The 25,487-nt window shown below is 33.5% G+C and overlaps 1 protein-coding gene across 1 annotated transcript in view; it reads right to left on the minus strand.

Moving 5' to 3' along the window:
- LOC143246418 (integrin alpha-PS1-like) overlaps positions 1-25,092 on the minus strand; it is a 98,692-nt gene extending 73,600 nt beyond the window's left edge. Inside the window, exon 1 of the mRNA XM_076493092.1 lies at positions 24,773-25,092. Coding sequence (XP_076349207.1) covers positions 24,773-24,960 — 188 coding nt within the window. The 5' untranslated portion in view covers positions 24,961-25,092. The remainder of the gene's footprint in view (positions 1-24,772) is intronic.
- Between the last annotated feature and the right edge of the window lie 395 nt (positions 25,093-25,487).

The raw sequence follows: 25,487 nt of genomic DNA on the forward strand, positions 1-25,487 counted from the left end.
AGATTGCGAGTTGAGCGCCCTAACCATCTAGCCATGCTCCCCCCCCCTCTACAAGAAGTAACTACTGTTACTTATTTGGAACCGTTTCATTTTCAGTTGTTTTCATTTTGCTGTGATATTTTAAATTTGTTGAAACAATCTATAGTAAATGTTTAAATATCATATCGGCAAACAGGTTGTGAATTTTATCAAAGTTCCCTCCCAACATACTCGTTAAAGACTTGTTCGTAAAAACAAGTTACCACAACTTTTCTTACAAGAGAGAAAAAAGAACTTCATATACCTTGACTCACTACAATTTAACAGTCATTTACAGAGGTTCAAAAGCTTCCTCTGCTTTTACAAAGTTCTAACAATATTGACAGTTATTTTGCTCATTTTGTCATCTATACCTATACTATATAATGAAAGTAAAAACATTTTATTTTAATCAAATATTGTAACGAATATATATATATATATATATATATATATATATATATATATATATATACACACACACCTGATGTATTTAGGTAACAGAACTAACAATGGCTATCACCTCTTACTCAGAAATTAAACTTCTTGTTTTTTTATATTTTGTAACAGTTATCTCCATATCTGTTTAAATTATATAGAAATATATAAACTTAGGCGCGGCTTTAACAAACATAACGTGATATTTTCGGATAAATTCTAGCTCATAATGAAGGTAATTTCATGAACCAAACTGTTCTCGATGGTAAAATTAGTGCTATTATCACAAAAAAATAACTGGACGAAACAACACCATACAGCTCCCAGCCACTTTTTTTCATACCAAGTTTATAAAATTTTCTAGATATAGCATACTTTAATACTACATAGACGCTTAAGATAAATCAGTTTATGGTGGTTAAAGTTGTTAAAAGTGTTTTACCAGGATTTGTTAGAGTCTGTTAGCTCAGTTAACCTCGGGTTCGAGCCTCAATCATAGAAGAATTGGAAGAATACAAAACTAAATTATCTCCATTCATTTGTGTCATATGTCTAACTAGATGTAAGGTATGTGTACGTTTAGGTACACAGTACATTCTTTAAACAGAAATTAAATTGTCAACTCAGCTCAATCATACGAAGCTTAAATTTCTAGTTAAGAATAAGACATCTCGATGTTAGAGAATTTGCAAAACAAGTCAGTAAAATAACCAATTAGTCTATTTTCACATTTCGCGAGATCTTCGGGGACCACGAGGTTAACAATAGTGACACCCTGAAGGTACGTCCGTCTTCATGTCTTTGGAGGGTTGTTTTCTGCAAAACGAATGGGGCGTGTGTATATGTGCGTGTCTTTTGCAGGGTGTTAAATGAACTTGAAAGTTCTTTAAAACTATTAAAGGCTGGTGTTTGCGTGTAGTAAAGAGCACAGGCGGGTGTCTACAAGAACCAGAGTTCCAGGCGGTTCACGCATTTAGCGTAGAAAGGTTGACCCAAATATAGATTTTGGTGTATTTTAATTTTGCTGTGCTGGAAGCAGTAGGTGACTTTCTTCTTGTTCATGTGGTGATCATTTCTTTCATTTTCACACGACAGCACCAGAAATTAGACTTAGATTAACATTGTCCATTGTCAAACAAGTATTGTAATGTTAGTTAGATAACTGTAAATCCCGGTATTTTTTTTTATCTCAACTTTGTTCTAAAATAATGATTCCAACTAAATGTACTTGGGCACTTCTACATGAAAAAACGCCAATATGTTATTAGCGTAAAAATAAAACGTTAAATAATTATATTTTCTAAACGTTTATCTGTGGGCAACAAGGGCTATAATAAACGTAAAACATTATAAAACTCTTTGGTCGACACATACATTACATAATCATAATTAACGAGTTCTAGACACCACGCTCACTTAATATATTATGAATAATACATCTCACTGGGTAAGATTAACAAGTAGTGAAATCTGGCAGGGTGTTCAAAGACTAAATAAAAGCTGCTCTCAAGAACGTAAATTAATCACAAAATGTTTTATTATAAAAACTTTATTATTTTATGGCCTTGTAAATAATTGTAAACCACAGTTTTCGAATGCAATAGTTGCCAAAGCTTGCTGATAGATTTTCTACCACAAGAACTTTATAATACATACTAAAGTAATTCTTAGACAATCTAAGATGCAAAAAAACGTTAAAACACCAAAGCACGATGTTTAATCTAGTGTATTTTCTATTAACTATAAAATATATTTTCTGTGACGCAGCAGGTTGTCTACAAAGTCCGGGTAAACACTGGTGAAAACCGGTTGTTCACTAAAGTATCATATCATATATCACAGATAGTTCTCTGCACGAAACCAGCTTTTTAGTTCTTGGCTCTAAATGGTAAGAAATCGGACAGACTTGCTTGTTTCCACGTGTTTAGTATTATATTCTAATTTTGTTTCTATTATGTTTCTAATTTTGAAATTTATCTCAATTAAACAGATGTGAACATGAGAGAGCTTGTCAAAACTGTGTTATTCAATTTTATCAATACTGTAATCCACTGTATATGTAATATTACTGACATTACTACATGGAAAACCAAAAGCCGATAACCCTAATTCACATGCTCTTTGTCACTTTTATTTCTACAATATTTTTATACGGGTTTGTTTGGTTTGTTTTCGAATTTCGCGCAAAGATACACGAGAGCTATCTGCGCTAGCCGTGTAAGACTAAAGAGAAGGCAGCTAGTCATCACAATCCATCGCTAAACTATTGGGCTACTATTTTACCAACGAATGGTGGATTGACCGTTACATTATAACGTCCGCGCGGCTGAAAGGGCGAGCATGTTTGGTGTGGCGGGGATTCGAACCCGCGACTCTCGGATTATGAGTCGAGTGTCTTAACCACCTGGCCATGCCGGGCCTTTTTATATGGGCCTCACGGTTTTCTTCAGTGTTCCAGCTACACTAGAATCAATTGTTTGCTGAAAATTGACGTAATTCACTAATCCACTTGAAATATTTCATAATTCCATCACACTTTGTCAACTTGAAATGAATGTTCTGTCAAAATTATGTCTGTGTTTTGGGAAAATATCAGAATCAGAGTTTTATGCAGTGATTATGATACTTAAACGATGAATATTTTTAAAGCAGCGCGAATTATTCATCCAGAGGAGCTTCCAAAAGACGTGTTGACTCGTAATACAATCACATCACTGCGATGTTAATATTCTTTGTGTATGTGCGTGTATTTATGTACATGTGTGTATGTACACAGACATAATGACATACGGATCTATGCCCACTTGTTACAATAACCTTTTAAGGACTTTTCAAATAACTTGCTTATGACATCTTATTAATCTTCTTACGAAACATTTACAAATGTTTTTTGTGCATTTCAAACCTACAACAGTTCCTCACTCAGACAATTAAAACTGTTTCCGTATTGTACCCGTGCGATAAGACATGCACATGTGCTAACTGGGCGACGTTTGCCCGTCATTGAATTACATGAATCTTTGCCTTAACACGCATATAGCAGTGTCCTTTAGTAAATATTGTGTCTATGCGGTTAGACATGCACATGTGCTAACTGGGTAGTATTTGTCCATAAGTGCGTGGAACCTGTAATTTTTAAACCACTACGCAGCATCATTCTTTAGTAACCATCATATCCACGTGGTCAAACATGAGCGTGCGCTAAATACGTGCCATTTTACTGTCAGTGAGTATTTTTCTTTGTTTTATTTTTTACAGCAAGCCTCATTGCGTTATTTGGCGTGTCCACCGCAAGGAATCGAACACCGGATGTTAGCGTTCTACGTTCATAAGCTTACCGCTATCCCACCAGGGATCAATGTTTGGTTTGTTATAAATTTCGCGCAAAGCTCCACGAGGGCTATCTGCGCTAGCCCTCCCTAATTTAGCAGTGTAAGACTAGAGGGTAGGCAGCTAGTCATCACCACCCACCGCCAACTGTTGAGCTACTCCTTTATTAACGAATAGTGAAATTGATTGTTATATTATAACGCCCCCGCGTTTGGTGTGACGGGGATTCGAACCCGTGACCCTCGGATTACAAGTCGAGTGCCTTAACCACCTGGACATTTGTTATTGTTATAATCAGTAATCGTCCATTTATCGAAGCAGACACGCTTTTTTATTATTGTATCTATATTAACATATCTAATTCCAAATAAATTCTTACATCATTATCATTAGTACCACGGTGAATAGATTGTAAGGCACACCCAAGCTAAATGAGCATAGGAAACAGAACAAAGCCAAGCCTTCATACTTTATGGTCGAGTAATCATTATAGACTTGTGAACTTTGTCAGTCTTGCCCCTCTATGTTTTGAATATTATATCAGCCTTTATGTACGCTTTATTTGTATCTTCTGCACGCCTTATAAGGTAAAGATGAAACAACTCTATACAACATGGACTGGACCACTGTTTCAAGGTTGTAAACAAAGCAAGCATAATAAATTTTGCAACCCTAACAAGCCTATTACAGTAAGTGATTAAGTTTAAGCCTGCCGAGTAACGAGCGATCTACAGTCATATTAGGAATGGAGACTCGTGACGGACAAACCACTGACGAGAAAAAAACAAACTTGGAACACAGCACAGTTCAAAGAAAAACATAATAAAACTTGATAAACTGGAAACAAGATGTAAATAAATATCAAAAATACACCTGTAAAAACAAAGGTGGCAATACACGGTAGAAAAGAGGTTTGGTGATTAACTGAGAGACAAACTGGTTGTTTCAATTCTGACTTGACATGCCCAATCCCTTACGTTTGCATATACAACCATCGAGAGCAGTTTCGTACATCATCTACAAGGTTTATACCCTGGGTTCTGCACATTTAATTCAATTTTTTCAACTGTTACAGATCTATGAATACAAATTTTGATAAGCGGAAGTCATTAAAATGACCAATATTTTATGGCCAGATTTGTATCTTTACAGCACGTGTTTATTTGAATGGACGAATGTAGCAGCGTTGATGTACGCAGTCTGAAAGGTCCAAAGGTGGTATTTTCCATCTGTACTTTGTTTGTCTGGTTTATCTACAAAGGATAGAACTAGTAATTTCGGGTGTTGCTTCATGTGCGTGGTTTGAAATTTCCCTCCTATTTAACCCTTTATTTAAATTACTATACAAACACAACTGAAACAAACAAAAAGAACTCTGATTTTGAGAATTCGTTTAGTCACGTATATTTTATAGTATACGATCATAAAAGGACAGAAGTATTATACTAAATCGTGTAATAAAGATTACTTTTATTACTAAAACAAACATGAGCTATATATTTGTTATTTATTGTTTAAATATAATTCAAAAGCCAGCCTACGATATATCTTGATATTTAAATAGGACTAAGTCTAATCAGGTACGTTAGAAATATATGTTTTACGTATCTTTAACCCTAGTTTTACCGATTGTCCATCCCATCAACCTTTTACACTAAATTATCTTCATGCATCCATTTGTTTGTGGTTTTTGGGTTATACAGTCGTGATAACGAAGTTCATTCACACGTCTCTCACTGTCACCAGTGCTGTAGCTTTTGTGCTTTATTTAAACCGCGGTGTCACGAGTTCTGATAATCTGAAGACTGGTATAATTAAAGTAAATGATTTAAAAATAACACCTTTTCTGTGCAAAACATAATTCGTGTAGTAAAAACTTAAGACACAAAGTTTGTGAAATTAATACTTAAACCCTTTCGACGGGTGTGTGTATGTGTTTCTTATAACAAAGACACATCGAGTCCACCGAGGGGAATCGACCACTGATTTTAGCGTTGTAAATCCGTAGACTTATCGCTGTACCAGCGAAGGACTCCGTTCGACGGACGACAGTCCCTAAGACATCTAATAAACGAATAATAAAGACAATATTGATGAAAAAATGCATTAATTATACGAAAAACGTTTAACTGGATTAATAATTTCTTACAAGTTTGTTTGTCTATGTGAAAGTGCAATCATCTACGATGTGCCCACAGCTAGTATAAATCAAACTCAGAATTTTAGCGTCATAAGCCCTCGAGTTTACTATTGAAACACCAGGAAACAACGTCTTACAAAGTATATTTTCAAACGTGAATTCTCCTGAGCATTTCTAACACTCATTTCGTTCGTATATTATTATGTACAACTTTATTTATACCGACATCAACAGCACTAAGCAGGTGTTATGGACACAAAGTAGATCAAACGTCAATCTACAAAACAATCTGTCGTTTTCAGTTGGTTAGCAAATGCTTGTAAGGGATTTGTCTTAATGCCTCTAATTTTCTTATAAAAATAGCAAAGTCTATACATATATATATATACACACATAGGAACGACTGTTTTACAAAGACATTTCTCTCTGATTTGGCTTTTTTTTTTTTAGTCCTTCTATACCTGGTTTTAGATTTCTCGTTTTGAAAGAAAAAAAAAAAGTCGCGTGTTGTTAAAGATTAGTTCTTCTCAATTTTATAAGTTGTATCATTGTGATATTATGAGATATCTTTATTTCTCCGAGGTCAAAACAACCTGTTGGTTTGCGTACAATGCTGCGAATTAGGAGGTCCATAGTTAGAGCCGTGATACTCTGCTCAACATGCTCCACATTTAATTCTAGGAGTATTTTAACCATGACTATAGCTTTATGGTTAAGAAGTAATTTGTGATGACGAGAAACCCACTTGAAGCAAAAATGTATTCTCAAGACGGTTGGTACGGATACTAAAACTTTAATTAAAATAAGGTACAGAACAACATTTCGACCTTTTTAGGTCATCTTCAGGTTAACCTGAAGGTCGAAATGTTCTTACGTAGTTTATTTAAAGTTTCAATACCCATGCTAGCTGTCTTGAAATTACATTTTTAGTAAAGCGTAGTCACGTAAAAGAAAGCGCGACGCTGATTGGTTACCCTCTCTTTCTGATCACAATTTCAAATAGAACATAAATATATATATTTAACACACCTAACCCTTAGGTGTCTCTAACTTAGCAGATTAGCCATGTGTTGCATAAGGCACCATTCAGGTTGAATTACCTTAACCTGAATACTGACGTCCTTCGTTAATCACAGTTACAACACCAGGTCAAACACCTGTTTTCAAAAAATGTATTATCTATTATTTATCTGTTTGAACAACTTTTTTTATTGTTATATAGCCAAAAGACAAATATTCTGATGTTTTAAATTTACATTATAACGGTTTATAATGTTGGAGTTACGAATCTTACGTTAATAGTATATGTTGATTGTTATCTAATAATCCAAATAAAGTAATACTAAGGTATCTATACCATCAGAGTTTTTATGCCTAGTGGTCTTTAACTGAATACTAAAACATTAATGCCACCTAACATTTGTTATTTTATATGTTATAAACGTGTACAGAATTTCAGCTAACTTTGAGAAGTCAGAATAAGGAATACCAACCTATTAAATCATTTGTGTCTTTCTTCTAACACTCCTGGGTATACGATGGCCTACTAATACTCCACGACTAATAGTTCCTAAAGAAATACGCCGTTTTAACCTAATAACGCGTAACGAATTAGTTGACTAGTACAAGAAGTTATTAATTTGGAAGAAATTCGACTCTTTATCCAAAGTCGTAAAAGATAAATTCATTTTGGCATGTCTTTTTAGGTTATATATACCCTTATTAAAAATTACAAACATTTTTATAAACTAGTTACCAGACAGTTGATTGTTAACCCTCTCAACAGAGTAGTGAACTATAGTATAAAAATCCCCACAAAATGCGGTAATTCTGTGTTAATGTTTTGGATGTACACAATTGTCTCTGTACACAATTACTTTCCTACGATCCATGGTTAAAAGGAAGAAAAAAAATTAGCACGTTGCCTTCTAGTGTAACATAGATAATTGTGGTCTTTAGGGCAGTGACTTAGGAAAACTAACCAATTAGATCAAAATTCTACACTTTTTCGGAACCATACTTTCCTGAAACTAATTAATAGTTTTTCTATTGTCAGTGCTTCTTAATAGTAATACATCATTTAGGATAAGCAATTTTATTTTTCCAAGTAACATATACCTGGCGGAATTTAAACTTAGTCGTTAATATCCTTACATCACAGAAATAAAGTTTTTATTTTAATTCTATTTAAAGGTATTTAAAACCGTGATAGCCTTTAACAGCATCTGTTTACACAACTTTCAACTGATCTAAAGTTTTTATTATCCTTCTCCTGACAAGCTGAAGCCCGTTAATTGTATTAACCGACAAAACAATGCCACACACTTCTATACAAACGTTTTTTTTTGTTTTTCAAATTTATCAATATTACCAAATCAGAGAGATATATAAAGTCGTAGGTCAAATGTCCACTGAGTGAAGATAACAAGAGTAAAAATAAAATCATGTTTCATTTTTCTCATTTTTATTCAAATTGGTTTACTAAAATAGTCATACGTTTTATGGGATTTTCGAGCAACTGTTATGTATTAATTTTCTCAATATTTAAGTTTTAAAATATCTAAATTGTGAAAAAAACATTTACCTGAAGGATTACACAATACCTAGTATTAATGCGACGGAAACACTAATTCAAGAACTGAAGAAAAAATGTCAGTATGTAAAATATTAGTGACGTTTCCTTGTTTTAGACGTCACTTCCGCCCAGCTTCCTAAAACAAATGTATTACTTATTTATTTTTAGTTTATAATTGGGTTTAACTGTACTATACCCCATTGTTAACCTAAAGATGACCTGAGAAAATCGGAACGTTGTTCTGTACTTTATTTTAATTGAAGTTTTAATATCCCTACCAGCCGTCTTGAGAATACATTTAAAGGTACTATAATTCTATAATTTCAGTTACAACTAAAAATACAAAACCCTATAACCCGAGTATTTTCGAAAAGTGGACCTTTCTTCATTAAGGACAAACTGCTTAGTGGATGAGCACATTTTTACTCAGGAATAGTATTTCTGCGTAGTTTTATGTATTATTTAGGTTTCACTTACAATTTATTACAAGCAGTAACTTGTTTTTGTAAAAACACGTATCACGCGTTTTTATGTTATCGCAATGGCTTGAAGGGTTTTGTTTTTATTAAAGCCATCTCCTACAATTGAAACGAGATGTGGATTTTTTGGAACGCAAACTGACCTCGTCTTTGGTCAGACTAGCGAAACCACAAGGTTGTTTAGCAAGAGGTAAGAGTTAAAGGTACATTGAGGATTAGCTTAATACAAAGGATTAACTTGTTTTTCTAGGTTAAACACGACTTAAGGCAGTGCAGAATAAAAAACTACACATGGTTCTCTGAATTACCACAAGAGTTCCATGCACACAATCACAATATCGTACTCTCGTTAAGATGCATTTTAACGTAAACCACCTTTGCCTTTAGTTCTCTCCAATTTCTTGTTTCATTGTTTGATTATTTATTAATTATTTAACAAAACCTTACAGGTGAACGAATACTTTTATTTTGTTTATTAAATCTCCAATATTATAAAGAACATAACATCCAAAATAGGAGAAAACGGGAGATGTTAATGCTGATAATGTGCCAGTGCTTGCCCCCACCCAGTTTATTTTTCTGACACATAAAGAGTGTAAGTTAACGGACTTTCCCTTTACAATTTTGAACAAAAACTAAGCTTTTTATCTGGCTCATATTTACAAGGTGTGAATATTTCTTTTCTTCAGAAACTGAAAGCTATCAACACCGTTAGTCCTTCGAACCAATAACAGAATGGCGGCATTTCCCACGTTGATACTAACGAAACCTGGCGGTTAAAAACAAATTAATCCCAGCAGACATCTCTGAACTTGATCAGAAATATATCAGGTCAAAAATATATTACATTAAATATATTGTACGATGATCTTCTGATCGTTTTCAATTGAAGAAAATATGTCGAAAACCGATTCACAGCGATATTTTACTTCGGTTTTATCATTGAAAACAACTACCCCAAACGAAATGTATTCAGTATCTGTTACGAGTTTCTTGTGCGTATATGAATAACCAGATTGTAGTGGATCAAATCTAATATTTTTAAATCAGTGTACTGGCAATACATTAAACAGATATAAATGACCAACATGATTTATATACATACCTCTCTTGATATTTTAAAATAGAATATTTGTGATTGGTGCAAAATATAACCTAATTATTTGCTCTTAATAAACTGTCACGAGGGGGCCTAATGCAAGAAAAAAATCATCGTACAAGAAACACAGAAAATAAGATCACTTTAAACGAAGGACGAAGTAATTATACGTAACACCCACAAGCCAACAGGGCGTTTACAAATAACCCAGCTTAATATTACATCAAACCACACCCGATCAGGGTTTGACTAGAAATCGTATTCCACAAATTATGCTTCGATCACAGAATCCACACCTAAAGCTTAGAACCATAATCTAAAAACGTTAATGCGCGTAAAACTGTAGTGACAGAGGAACGAACTAATTATACCTAAAACATTCGTAGTCGAGATTTTTATTTTTTTACCTACCCTGTCTCATATATTAGTGTATACCCAAGTTCACTTAGGTACATATTGAGTGCCAGAATTATATCCGCCTCCAACGTTTCCAAACACTTATCACCCGCCCTACGTGATTACCCCTTAACCAAGAGTCACTTTACGAGTTATGATACTATTCTGTGTCAGAGGAGGATCTGAGGTCGTTAATAAACGTACGATTTACGAAACGAAGCACATAAAAGCTAATGCGAAGAAAAATCCTTGTCACCTTTTATGCGTGTAGTTCTGCACATTGAAAACAGAGGTAGTCTTTGTTGAGATATATAAATATTCGATTAAAATGTAATACGTTTTAATATATTAGGCTAAAGACATTAAGAAGGGCTCGTAACGCTCATTTATTATCGAATATAAGTGGTTATAGGGAAACTGTCTTGAGTAATGATGAAATGCGTACAAAACTCGTTCGTATTTTGATCGGTATAAAACTAAGCTTATTCCGTTATCAAATATTTATATTTGATCTTTTTTTTAAAACACCAGAGATCGGAAAAGCATTTATACTGATCGTGAAAAAAATATGAGAGAAGGTAATAATTATATAATTACTCGAATAAAAATGTTTCATACACGGCTTTTGTCGTTCTTGAGTGTGGTTAGGTGCGAGATTACGTGGTCGTTCTTAAAATTACTAAATATGAATTACGTTTATATAAATAAATCCACATAGATATTCAAAAAATGAACTAAATGCACGGATAGCTAGTATTAATCTTTCAAAAACATTACAAACAAGAGAGTAGGGGCGGCATTTGTTATGGGTTAATTTTTGCCCGTGTTATTATGCAGGGACAACCCCTAGTATCTTGTTTCTATGTATATTGTTTTTCAAAGGCTGATATTAACTATCCCTACATTTATTTATTTTTTTAAAGTTTTCTTTACTAATACGATTCTTAGATTCTTGTATTTTTATGCAGTGTTTTAATAAACATAAGAAAATTGTATTTATAACCAAATTCTAAATGCAATGAGGATCCAGTTGTAATATTTATTGCTAATAATTCCTGTTTCTCTCTGTAGTTAAGCTTTTCAAACGAACACCAAATTTCTGTGTAAAAGGTAACTTGAAGGTGTAATGATATAGTTTACAATAGAATTGTGACTTCTCAAAATACTGGTAGTTTTAAATAATACGTATAAAGGCGGATACTACGTTTACAACTATTTCACCTCAGTAAAATTGGTTTGACATCACTGTTTTGGTTTCTGACTTGTAATAAAAACTTGCGACTTAGTCATTTCAAAGATGTTGTTACAAAAAGATACATTGTAAAGTTCTGATGATCTGTTGAAGAGTTCTTTAAAATACCACATCCATGAACAATCCGATCCACGCCTGTTTAATATACTTCAGAAACACAGCGTGTCTGCCGACGACACGCAGTGAGAGTACTAACCTTGGAATAAGGATACTAAATAAAGCAAAATAAGCATACATGCTAGAAAGCTAGGATACTTACTCAAGTTATTTCACTGTCCCAAGTGCTGCTCAATAACATTTATTGATAAAATGTTTCACCTATTTTATTTTACTACACTTACGTATATGTTTGGCACGTAGCACATCAGAAATATGTCTACTTAATACCAGCACTGCAGGGTTTTATCTTCCTCCTCAAGAAGGGTGAACTTCAGCAGTTAAACTGCTCTTAGCATTGACTTACGACGCATGGCAAAATATTTAATGATAAGGAACCACGTGGCTAAAGTTATATAATATTTATTAGCTGCGATACTAAAACTTTTCGTATGTTTGTTTCGTTCTTTTTTTTTTTAAACTCGTTAGATTTTATTTGCTTACGTACCTGGAAACATTTGTTAATAGCAACAAATAAAAGTCCATTCATAGACCACGTAGATAAACACAAGAAACAAAAGCTGTATTTTTATAACAGGTACGTATTAACAAACAAGAAACAGTACAGAAGTTCTAGAATTATTTTGAGCATCCAGCAACAAATTTTAAATCAAGCATGTAAACCAAACAACCATAACAAAATAATGGCCACTTCAACAATAACAAACAAAAAATGACATCCTCACAACAAGCGGATCAAACTATGAGACAACAATGACATTCTCAGAACAAATAGATCTCTTGAACATCAAAAAATTACATTCTAAGAAAATGTGTATCAGCCTATGAAGAAACTCTGGTGACGTTCTTAAAACTAGTAGATAAACTCATGCAACAAGAACAAAATTTTATAACCAAATAATGTGAACAAAATAACAATAGTAACCTGTAAACCAGTACATCAACTGTTTGTTTTGAATTTCGCGCAAAGCTACACGAGAGCTACCTGCGCTAGCCATCTCTAATTTAGCAGTGCAAAACTAGAAGGAAGGCGGCTAGTCATTACCAACCACCGCCAACTCTTGAGCTACTTTTTTTACCAACGAATTGACTGTTACATAACAACGCTTCCACGAGTAAAAGGGCGAACATGTTATCAGTATGACGGGGATTCGAACTTGCGACCATCAGATTACAAGTCGACCGCCCTAACCACCTGGCCATGCTCAACAACAACAAAATAACAATGGTATTCTCGGAGCAACCATAGAAGCCTATTCTGCAAAAGCAAACCATTCTTAGAAAAGAGAGCAGTTTTGTTAGTGCTAACTTTATCTGAAAACAGCACATCAGACCTGATAACTGATTATTATTAGTCCCTATTAGTCGCTTTTGTTGGTTTCTTTTTGGAATGCAAGACATTTTTACAATTAAGCACATGGCTCTTTATTAAAAACTGTAAAAATATTAATTTTATACACCTGGATTAAAATAATAACTGGTTAGGAATATACATATAACTGTTTCTAGTATTGGTGATGTAACCAGTTATACTGTTTTGTTCCGTTTATAAGTCTAAGTGGCTTGGTTTTCAATTACCTTTTCTGTCTATTGGCTGCATTCTCACATCAGTATCACCCTGAATAACAGAATACTGAAAGTTCGGTACCCAGTTGTTTAAAATCAATTATACAGTTGCTTACAAAGAAAAACGTAAGGGAATGATTAGGCAACTGGACTGAAGATTTCATCTGTTCAGGATATGTAAAAACGTGATGATACATGTGTCAGTTGTGCTTACAGCGAAGACTGGTCAGGCACTACACGAAACTCATTTAAAACTAGTACTTCCTAGAGTGTCGGGAAAGTACGTGCAGATGAAGTCAAAAAACAGATTGCTTCCCTGAACACAGCCTCAGGTTTTAGACAAAATCTGAACAAAAATTATACGAGTTTATTATAGACAAATGCGAAATAACACGAAGAAAAATTATAAGGCTTTTTCGGAGAGACCCAAGTTTATCAAAATGATCTCTGTTCACCTCTCACAGTAAGACAAATGAAATAACAGAAGTCAATGGATCAGTATTGCTTAGCAACACTTTCTGAATTTATTCACGTGACAAACAAAATTCTAGTGACACCCACTTATTCACCGTAAATATCTCAAAGTTTATATAGTCTAGTTGAAGTACATATTTGACATCTTTTTAATAGGTAAAATAAAAGGTGAAAATAATTCTTATCTTAGAACGGCGTTTCTTAACCCATGGAACATGACCTAAAATTGGGTCATCAGAATGAGTAAAAGGTTTGTGAACAGACTATGAAAATAGGTAGTAATTTATTTATCCACTTATATATTTAGTGCATGTTTTACAGTAAGCCAGATGTTTTTACATTAAAGCTACTTACTCCATAGGCCGCAACTGACCATGAATGTTTACAAATGGATCGTAAGCCAACAAAGGTTAAGAACCACTGAACAAGGACACACGTTAACCTCTGAAGTGGGACAACATTTCACTAGAAACAGTCAAAATAAAAAGAGACAGTTTTACAGCACAAGTGATAACTCGATGTAGAACATTAAAAATAGTAAAACACCGAACACTCAGACATTTTAAATGTTCGCCAATCTGTGGCTAACCTATGGATAGGTAGAAGTACGTGGCTGGTTTATACAGACTATTTATTTAATATTAAAAGTAAAAATACATAATTTCGACAAATCCATATTTGAGAACCGAAAAGACTAGTTGTCACTAAAATCAAGATTATAAAATAAACGAAAAACTATGAAATATTTCGAAAATATTTTATTTACGTTCTATGATGATGGCTAAACATGCACATAAAGTTGGTTTCGTATCTATTTGTTTGTTTTAATTTCGCACAAAGATACTCGAGGGCTATCTGTGCTAGCCGTCCCTAATTTAGCAGTGTAAGACTAGAGGGAAGGCAGCTAGTCATCACCACCCACCGTCAACTCTTGGGCTACTTTTTTACCAACGAATAGTGGGATTGACCGTGACATAATAACGCCCCCACGGATGAAAATGCGAGCATGTTTGGTGTGACGGGGATTCGAACCCGCGCCCCTCAGGTTACGAGTCGAGTGCCTTAACCACCTGGCCATGCTGGGCCGCACATAAGGTTGGTCATTAATTTATTATTTTGCTTATGTGCGTAAACTAATTATCACTATGGCCTTTAAGAAACTGAAAACTACAGCTGAAATAATTTTAATACTTGTATATCTGTTTTATCAAATTTATATTTCAAACAATTTTTTTCTGAATGAAATTATTTTTTTAAAAAAAGTGGAACGCAAACCATCGATAATTCACTTACACTTACAAAATTACTTATTCTGTAATTTACTGATCTATGCTAATTTTGGTATTTTTGTCAGATATACTGGAATGTGTTATTTACTTTTCCAGGAACTTTGGTCATATAAATAAACTTCACTCAACTGCGACTTCTAGAAAGAATAACCACAAATCGATGAAGCCGTCTTTTCAAGTCTTGCAGAGGACAAGTTGAATCATATTATTGACTTCATTATATAATATGTAACAAAGAGTATTTTTATGAATTAGCCAATTAATAAGGTTATACGTATTATGCGCACTCCAAACCAGAATCATCCAAATACTTAGATTAATAGCGTAAGTACTACATAGAAAATATTTATTATTCAATTATTCGATTAAGGAAGTAACGTTCTCAATATAACTGAATTGCTTTATGCGCATAACTATTTGTTAGTTACGCTTTTACGAACTAATAGTGGGATTGACTGGGACGATGTAACGCTCTCAAGGGTGAGCATCTTCGATGTGACAGGCATTCGAACCCACTACCCTCAATCGAGCGCCACCTGGCCACGCCGACCTGTACGAGAACAACTAAAATTTCAATAAGATATGGGTTAGTGACTTCAAACACATTCAACTTCAAATTTTAGGTTTATAATTTATCTCTTATTTGATGTTTAGTTTTTTACCATTTTAGTAAAACGATAAAATGACTTAATTGTAGCTTGACTTTTAAATTTCGAGGCTGTAAGCTAGTTTTTATTATAGGAAACCGGTTTCATAAAATTTTACAGACAACAAAGAACTTTTCCGATATAATTTCCATAACAACACTTGGGATGTTACGTAAAATCGTCTTTATCACATGGCTATTTTGATATCGCATATATCCAACCACTATGCGAACTTCCAAAGTTACTATAAACTTTGATATACCTAAAGGGTGTCATAACAAAAACAATACAGATATCCATCCATAAAATACAGTCTAAACCACTAAAATAATTGCACTAAGATTTCTGGCAGAAATGTTCCAATTTTACGGTTATGTGTAAAACTACTTAAAGTTATAGTTTACCAAAAATTGACCTCACTTTGTTGCTTTCAATGTTATTGTATCATTTTAAGCCACTCTTGTCAATGTCTATTATTCGGAAGGTTGATTACATTACATTAAAACGCTTTTGAACATACAGCAAATAAGAAAGTTACGTAACTATCGCAACCGATATAAATTTGCGGTACTTATCAGAACTACATTTTTGCATTGTTTAGTGTCTGCCAAATAGTATGATGTCACTGAAAATTGATTGCAAGATATTCACAAACTCAGATCATATGTTAAGACTAAAATATTCTTTGTAATTAACGGAATTGAAAAAAGTAATGTGGATTAACTTGAGGATAACAAGACCATAATAAACGAAACCTGCAAGAAGTCGTATCTCAAGCATGGTAAGCAGGCGAGAATCCATGAACATAAAGACCAATGACAAAAGTCAGTACGCAATATAAACACCTCCGTCTATGAAACCAAAACAAGTAACATCACTCAGGTTGCTTCCACGACGTAGCTGTTCAACTGTCGCATAATTCAAGCAGCTCCATAATAACAGAAGTATTCGAGCTCATTCATATGAAGCTGCTAATACGGATTTCTGTACATTAATACTGTTGGAGACTGATCTGTGAAACTTGTGTCCTTGTACACTAAATTGCTTACGAAAAGAAAAAGTAAACAGTGGTGTACTTCTGACATGACAATGACAACCTTATGACGTAGCCTTTTGCTAAAATAACTGTGTTGCGGGGCTATTATCAAGATCCACGGCTGTAAGAGACAGTACGACTGAACTTGGAGACGTTGTGTAGTTCCAAAATCATTTCAATTAATACAACGTGCTCATCTCTGTAATACTAGCAAATATCGCATATATCTTCCACCCTTCCAACAAAAAACTAACTGAACACATTAACGGATATTTAATTCATGCACGTGAAACTTATTAATTGAAATAAACATTAAGTTTACATTGTTACGAACTACAGGTATGTATCCAAGACGTTGTCTATACCAATACATTAAAAATATATCATTTCATTCATGTTCTCTACTAAAATACTATACCCTCAGTGAATAATTCACTAAATTTGACATTTTATAAAATAGGAAACGAAATTAATTCTTTATACTATTAAAGTAATTTTAGTTTATTATACTAAATATTATAACGCTGCGTACGAAATAACGCCGTCTATGACAGGTTTAAATCTGTTCATTGGCATTTAATGATAACACGTCTTCGAAAACTTGTTTTATATATATATAGCTATTGGTGTGGTTTTTGTCTTCGTTCTTCCTCAGCAAGCTGATTGGCAGTTGTTTAGCTATATACAAGTCAAGAAGAACAAATTTCTCAAGTATTTTATAGGGTAGGTGGAACAACCTCGTGTGAGGTAGACTGAATCCAATCTGTAAATTTTCTACTTAAAATCTCAACTCTTCGAGGTTCCACATATTAGCTTTAGGCTTGAACCAATCCTATAGAGCATAAATAACCACAACTTTGTCTTCACTCACTACATGACACGGAGGCGCCGGTTCTACAAACAGAACTTTGACTTTACGTTAAGACATTATGCGTTTCCCGTCTGCAAAAAAATACATATTTATTACTAAACTGTATATTTAATAAATATATACAGTAAATAAAATGTTTTTATTGTGTTTTTTTTTTCTTCCTTTGATCTGCGTTTTATGTTTAGCCTTGTTGATTTTCAGAGAAATTGGTACGGCAGTTTTAAATCATGTTTCATGTGTTTGTTCCTTCACTTGATTAAAAAAAACACTCCGCAAAATTTTTATAATTCAATAAACCTTTATTCAATAGACTAATTTTCCTTAATCTTCGTATAGTTTTTATATTTACTATAGTATCCGTAGTATAGGATAACCTAACTAATTGAACAAATAAAACAAAAGAAAGGAGGAGAGTAGTGACCTCATAGTTTCAAATCACGTGCGTCGCATGCCTCCAATATCTCACCTGTTTCAAAACTAAGCAAACTCTGAGTGTGTAAAAACGAAATGTCTGAACTAGATGAAATTTCACCTACTATTAAAGGTATATCTTTGATATCAATCTGCTTTTGTTAGTTAATACAAACGTAAGATATCGATAGTACACCAGATGTGCACGCGCCCTATCCCAGGCCACGCTCACGGCTCTCTTCGTGACAAGTTGCACTGACAGCTACAAGGTCAATCGTTAGCTCGCGTAACGACTAATAACCTCTGTATTTCACGTTTTGTTTCTGCTAGCCGGAAACACTAGTTGTGGTTCGTTCTAATAAAACAATGAGTTGTGATTATTTCGGTGCAGCCTTACAGTGTGTAATGTGTAAGCTGACGACAGAGATTTTATTTTTGGGGAATTGGTTTCAGGAGAAGTTCAATTAACTTAGGTGGAAAACTAAAATTTTCAAAATTCAAGTCCTTTACTAATAATTAATTTTATACAAGTAACTTTTTTTCATAACTCTTTGATATAAGTATAAATTCTGTGTAATATGGGCTGTTTATAATAGTCACGTGTCATTCAAGAGTTTAACTTGTTTATTTGAATGTGTGGAAAAAAACAAAGCAAATGTTCGAAAATCGAAGATTTATTGTTTTAAATAATTAAGCACCTTCTAATGATATTTTTCTAGCAACTCACGATTTGATCAGTAAAATGAATTTTCCTAACTTTCTGGTTACAAAAATTGTGACAAGAACTGAAGTGCGAATCTGTCAGTTAACAAAACTGATGGTTTAAAACAAATACATTAGTATTTTGAATTTTTTAATGACGCCTGTCTCGAGGTCAAAAATAAACTGACATCTATCTGTCCATCCTATTGCAAAGCCCATCACCATCCTTAAAAAAAAAAAAAAACAGATGCCAACACATGTTGCTAAACTTTCACTATAGTCACACCACTCGCTATATACCTATATGACCTGTCCTCCTAAAAGGTCCCTATCGGAGAAGACGGTAGCTATCTCTCGAAAAGGTATGTGCAAATATAGAAGACCCCGAAGGTCTAAACCTACCTAAAGCTGGCAAGATCGACTGTGGCATGCAGAACTCCAACTGAGACAACTGTTTGTTCGCACACACAGATATTCTCTGCGGGAAGCAAGTTGTCCATCAAGTGCTGGTTAATAGTGCAAAAGACATTCTTTTTTTATATTACATTTCTGAATACGCTACATGCGCGATTGCAATGGTGGAAAATATTGTCGTTTAATTATGCGGTAGGTCGAAATTGAGTAGGTATGCCTGTAGCTAACGGCAAAAGACTACAGACATTTATACAGTAGAAATATCCTGAAGGGATTAGAAAACGCTGAAGCGTAAAATAAACTTCATAAGGTTGAGCTTTTTTTTTTCAATTCGCTAATCCGAGGTCTACGATAAAAACACTCTTTCTTGTTCTGAAATAAAAATATGTAATGTATAACATCAACAAACTGCTGTTGCTTTGACATATGTTAACAAGTTACATATCGTACAGTTAATTCACAAAACCACGAAGCGTGTGTAAATTAACAAATGACTCGTGCTCTTATTTCGTCACTCATTTCGTCTTACAAAGTGACATACCAACGTTATATGTAAAACTGTACAATAACTAACAATGTGAAAACAAGACTGTCGTTTTACACCAATCCTAGCAAAAAAATTTAAACTTTATGAACACGCTCTTTACTTTCCAGAAATCGCCCGCTCCTCTCTTAAACTATTGTAAAGTGCTGGGCTCCAGTTCTAGCAACAACAGTTTACTTAATAATTTAAGCATCCTGTTAGAAAAAGGAAACTTTCTTAAGTGCAGGATAGCTTGTCTTTTCCTGTATCAAACACTTATTATGTACAGAATAGAGTGCATAAAAAACAACAAAAAACGGAGCTCTTGACCCAGTCGAGCCTCTGGATAATCTTATAAATTTCAATAAGCTCACCCATTATCCTTACTTTATCAGGATAAAATAAGTTACAAGATAATAACCATACCCTGGTTAGGTTTGAAGATAATCCTTCAAACTCTCAAAATAATTCTATTAGTTCTACTCTGAACCTTTTCCACTAAGACCATAACTTTTCTTACATAGGAGGACCCAAAAAAGTATTCCAAATGTGTAATCAACTACTAACAGGGTCTAGTCTGAGTGGACTCCAAAAATAACATTTTGGCTTCTTTCATCCAGCTACCCAACAATACAATTAAATAGTCTTTCCCCAACTTTAGAGAGGTGGTTTTCTTAGCTACGTTTTTGTGGCACCTTTACGAAGAACTTTATGAAAATCTACGTACGCCATGTCTACACCCTTCATTCTTTTACTATAAAACAAATACAGTTTAATGATATTTTTCTTATTCCCGGTAATGTTTATTAGCCCATTAAAAGTCCGGTGTTCATCAGACAAACCTTTAATTAGTGTGAACTACTAGTTCTTCCTTTTATCCCAGAGTTTTCTGACTCTCCAGGTTAGGTTTATATATTGAGTACATTTTAGATAATAAATAACAGAAAAAAGCAGAAACACGAGTTCAAATTTCAGAGTTAGCTTAAATTCGATAATTCTTATTATCGGACAACTAAATTTCTGACTAGTGACTAGAACGTGAAACGTAAAAGAAATTAGGTTTCCTTACTGTTTGTCCTGTGGTTTTCTATGTAAATTAATTGCAATTTATTGTCTCAGTGTACACATAGATTTATATAAAACTAAAACTTAACATGCTCTTTTAAGCCCTTGTATAATAATTCATTAACTGGAAACAGTACAAAATGTAAAGCCTAAATCCATTCTTTTCTGGACTACTTCACACACCCTACTTTCCTTATTGTTGTGCAGTCTTTCCACACGCACAAAACGTCGCTGGTCTAGGTGCCTACATACAGCATTTAAGGATAGTACATAACACACCAACGTACTTGACACACCTGTCTTTTCACCGAATTCTCCACTCACGAACCATCGAGTTAGACAAGAAAAAGAAGTGTTATTCGCCTGAATAAAACTTAAATAACTAGAAAACAAAATTCTGTGAAAACGCTCTCTTCTCTGTGCCTCACTGACAGAAAAAAAGAATACAGAAGTAACAGAAACTCGCCAGAAAACAAAACAAATAAAAGGAATATACCAAACTATACTGCAAGATGCACAATAAAGAACCAAAGATAATGATTATGGTTTTAAGTTTCTTCTGTTGAAATGTGTTTATAATTATTAGTGTTTTACACTATATTTTTTATGGGTGAATATCTACAATGTTTTAGTTATTTTATGACGCCCTTTAGGTTTTTCTCAGAGCTTAGGGTAATTTTAGGTTCTCGCATAGTAGTTGGAACAATGTGCTATCAAAATAGCTTTGTGATAGGGACGATTTTACGTAACCTCTCAAGTGTTATTATGGAAATTATGTCGGAAATTATTTTTACTTATGCAATCTGTAAAATTTTATGAAACTGATTTCCTATCATAAAAAACTACTCTTACAACTTCAACATTTGAAAGTCAAACTACAAATAAGTCTTTTTATCGTTTTACTTAAACGGGAAAAACTAAACATCAAATAAGAGATAACAGTCATAAACCTAAAAGAAAACTCCTTTAGAGTTAAATGTACTTGAAACGTAAGTCTTATCTCAATTAAATTTTACTTATGCGTACACAGCACATTAAGTTACTCTAATCCTGCCTGATGGATGATAAACTCGAATCTGCTATATGCGCGCCCCAAGCACAAAATACAGCTCATAAAAATGATATTACTTTACTCTTATCCTGCCTAAAAGAATTAAGTGTCGCGGCTATTGAGAATTTCCTCTTATTTGTACATAAAATACTTTACTACCTACATACCATACATACTTAGTAGTGAGAACACTATTACCTACATACCATACGTACTTAGTAGTGAGAACACTATTACCTACATACCATACGTACTTAGTAGTGAGAACACTAATATCTTACTAGTACTTTACGTTTATACTGTTCTCTCCCCACCATCTAACACATTCTGTACAAGCCAACACTGGTAATTTATACAGAACGAAAAAAACAGTATTTGTATACACACATTTTAATACTAACTGTTATTAGGAAAATAATAACAAGATCACTTAAGTTTGATATGAAAAAACTGTCATTGGGTTAAAATGGAATCGAGTTTTACCTTCATGTCTTAACTATATTGAATTTTATCTACTATTAAAGGTACATCTTTGATATCAATATGTTGATGTTAGTTAATACAAACGTGTAATATCGATAGCACACAAGATGTGCACATGTTCCATCCTAGGTCATAATTACTGTTACTTTTCAGGATGTTAGTTGCAGTAAATGAGACAGCAAGAATACGACATACCGATTTTCAGTTGTGAAGAAAAAAGTACCTTGGTGTGAATACATTTTGGAATTGTCTTTGGTAGAAAAAAAACTATACATATAGGTGTGTTTGTTTATATCTCTTTAGTTAATTTGTGTTAGGGTAATAGTAGTACCGAAATCACGTGAATGTGCCCCTTCGTGACTGAGACTGGGAGTAGAACCTGAAAAAGTAGTACTTTTTACAAGAATGTACGATGACACCCAACAATATCTAACTCTACCTCACCTACTCGTCTTTCTTACACTACTGTTGAAAAATAAACTCAATAAGAAATCATTTTTGGACAAGCTATTTATTTGGCAGTGATTTGACTTAGTCCTTTCGCTCTTTATTACTATTACAGTCATGTAAGTTATTACAGGTGTTGACTTCCGATAGTTTTACTCGAACAATAACAGAGGCGTTGAGTTTAAATTAGCTCTTTCATCACAGCATGAATCTTCATCAGCTATTCACAAGACAAATGTAGTTACTCCCAAAGAAAATTCAACGTTTTGAATGGATTTGTTATTGGATCTCAAGATTCCGTCTGGTTGAGTTGACACTCGAGACAACAACTGAATACAAGGCTAAAAGCTGTTCAAATAACTGTCTCTTTTAACGTTTTCATCCGGTTATTGATGTTAGAAAGCTGCAAAGTTGATTACTAATTATAAATAAATTGTTAATTTTATCACAGATGTTAATTTTCAAATGCAGTGTTTCCCACCAAAACGCCAAGTTGCGGGAGTCATTACACCTATACGCCCAAATTGACGGAGGTCAAACAGGTGCACGCCCAGGAAGGGCAAAATTTTGTAGCTTCAGAACTAACCGCAAGGCATAGTAGCACATTCGAACCTTACAAGAAATACAAAGGCGTTTAATGTACAAAGGAAATTATTCGTCTAAAAACAAACAACACCTGAGAATTAAGTAGCATACACTTCAATAATAAGTCTTAAAATTTGATACATAAATTTACTTCGTGATATTTACGCGAGAAATAATTAATAGACATACCCTAAAGTTTGAGAAATATAATTACTGCACGGAAGTGTTTGAATGAAATACGTTGCATACAGATATTAACAAGGTTATTACAATAACAAAATCTTAACGTGGAGTTTCCAACTGATTAGAATATGTATTTAATTAATAACCTCTCGCTAATTAATAACTTTACTATCAAATTATTAAAAGCAACAGTCTGGTCCAAACAGGACAATAGTATCACTTATACAATTATAATTTTGTGGACCAAACTGTTGTTTTTTCCAACTAAATATATTTTATTCATTATTATTTCATAATCTGTTTAAAACGTATAATAAACACAATGACTTTCATGTTACGTTTCACAGTCATTCTCTCCATGCAAATTCCAAACTGTATTAAGTTCCCAAATAAATCTTATTAGAGTGATATTTCCACTATTTTGAGGCTTGACAAAATACTGCAATTCACTAAGTATCTTTAACTCGTAATTTACAGATAAGATTGAATTTGATATGTCTTAAGGTGTGTGTTTCTCTTGTAATTACATTTTGTTTAAAATGCAAAGAAAATATTCGCCTGTACCCTCTTATCTAACGACTTAAAAGTTAAAACTTTTCCATAACTATGATTGAAATTAATATTATCAAACATTCCTTGAGTATACATGAACAGGTATACTATTTCACTAATTACATTTTTTTTTCTTTTCTGTTTAACACTTTTTTTATCTGCTGAACCACGATTTGCAATTTCTGATAACAGATTCGTTAGTGCAGAAATATTTTCTTGAAACGATTTTTACAATCCACAAAATTTATGAAAATATGGACCACGTTATCTCTATTTTGGTACTATGCAGATTTTGCATTTAAAATTACTAATCGTTCAAGTTACGTTTTCTTTACCAGCCTACAACTCGTACTTTAGAAACACTAAAATAAAACAAAACCAAATATTTTAAAACATAATTTTCCTATTATGACAATAATAATAATTTTGATGTAAAATGTAAAATAAGCTGCTTCTTATTGTATCATAAAAAGTTTAAATGTTCGTGCCTTGTACCACGAAGTTTGATATATTGCTGAATAACAAGTGCAGTTTTAATTTCACCTCTAAATAATTATGTATCAGTACGTATTTTTTTATGTAATTGTTAAATTCATTCATTTTTAAAACTCCCAATAAAATGAACTTACACAGGGTAGAATTTCGAATCTTCGCCATACACAGCAAGATGTTCAGCCACTGAAAAACCAAAGTAAGAGCCTCTGTCACCTTGTTTTATCAGTGGCAAACGTGTTTCCAAATTAAAACTCTTCACCGGTAATTGTATCTGCAATAAATACAAAACTATGAAAGTCCAGAACCTAGAGTTTGTTTCCATAGCTATTTGTAATTTCGTACTACACTGAAACCCACACTTCCTACACTGAAAGATAATTTCCACATGCACTCAGGTCCAATCTAAATTTTTGTTACTCTCGTCACTGGTTACTCTCGCACCACCTGGCAGTGATGCAAGCGACCTCATCAAACTTGGGTTAGGTTATAAACGTACGTGTTACAACATCTAATAAGAACTAGTAGTTTGTTAAAAGAACAGGGAGTAGCTGAGATTCAAAACCTACGTAAAGTGTTTAAAAATTCGTCTTACGTGTTATACAGAGTTTGTTTCGACGGTTAGTTGTTACTGGAATTGTACTAATTTTGTTCATAGATACTTAGCTAATATACGTGACGCGATAGTGTTCACAAGACTAGACTTAGTAGAGCACAAAAATATAATTAATGATGCTCGTGTATGTTCATTACAATCAATATTTAGTTAGCCTAAACTTGATAGTGTTAGTTTACTTAAGATATATAGATAGATATCTTATAATAATTTGATGGAAGATTGCTATGAGTTTG

Source organism: Tachypleus tridentatus, chromosome 3 (genome assembly GCF_004210375.1).
Source record: "Tachypleus tridentatus isolate NWPU-2018 chromosome 3, ASM421037v1, whole genome shotgun sequence".
NCBI lineage: Eukaryota > Metazoa > Arthropoda > Merostomata > Xiphosura > Limulidae > Tachypleus > Tachypleus tridentatus.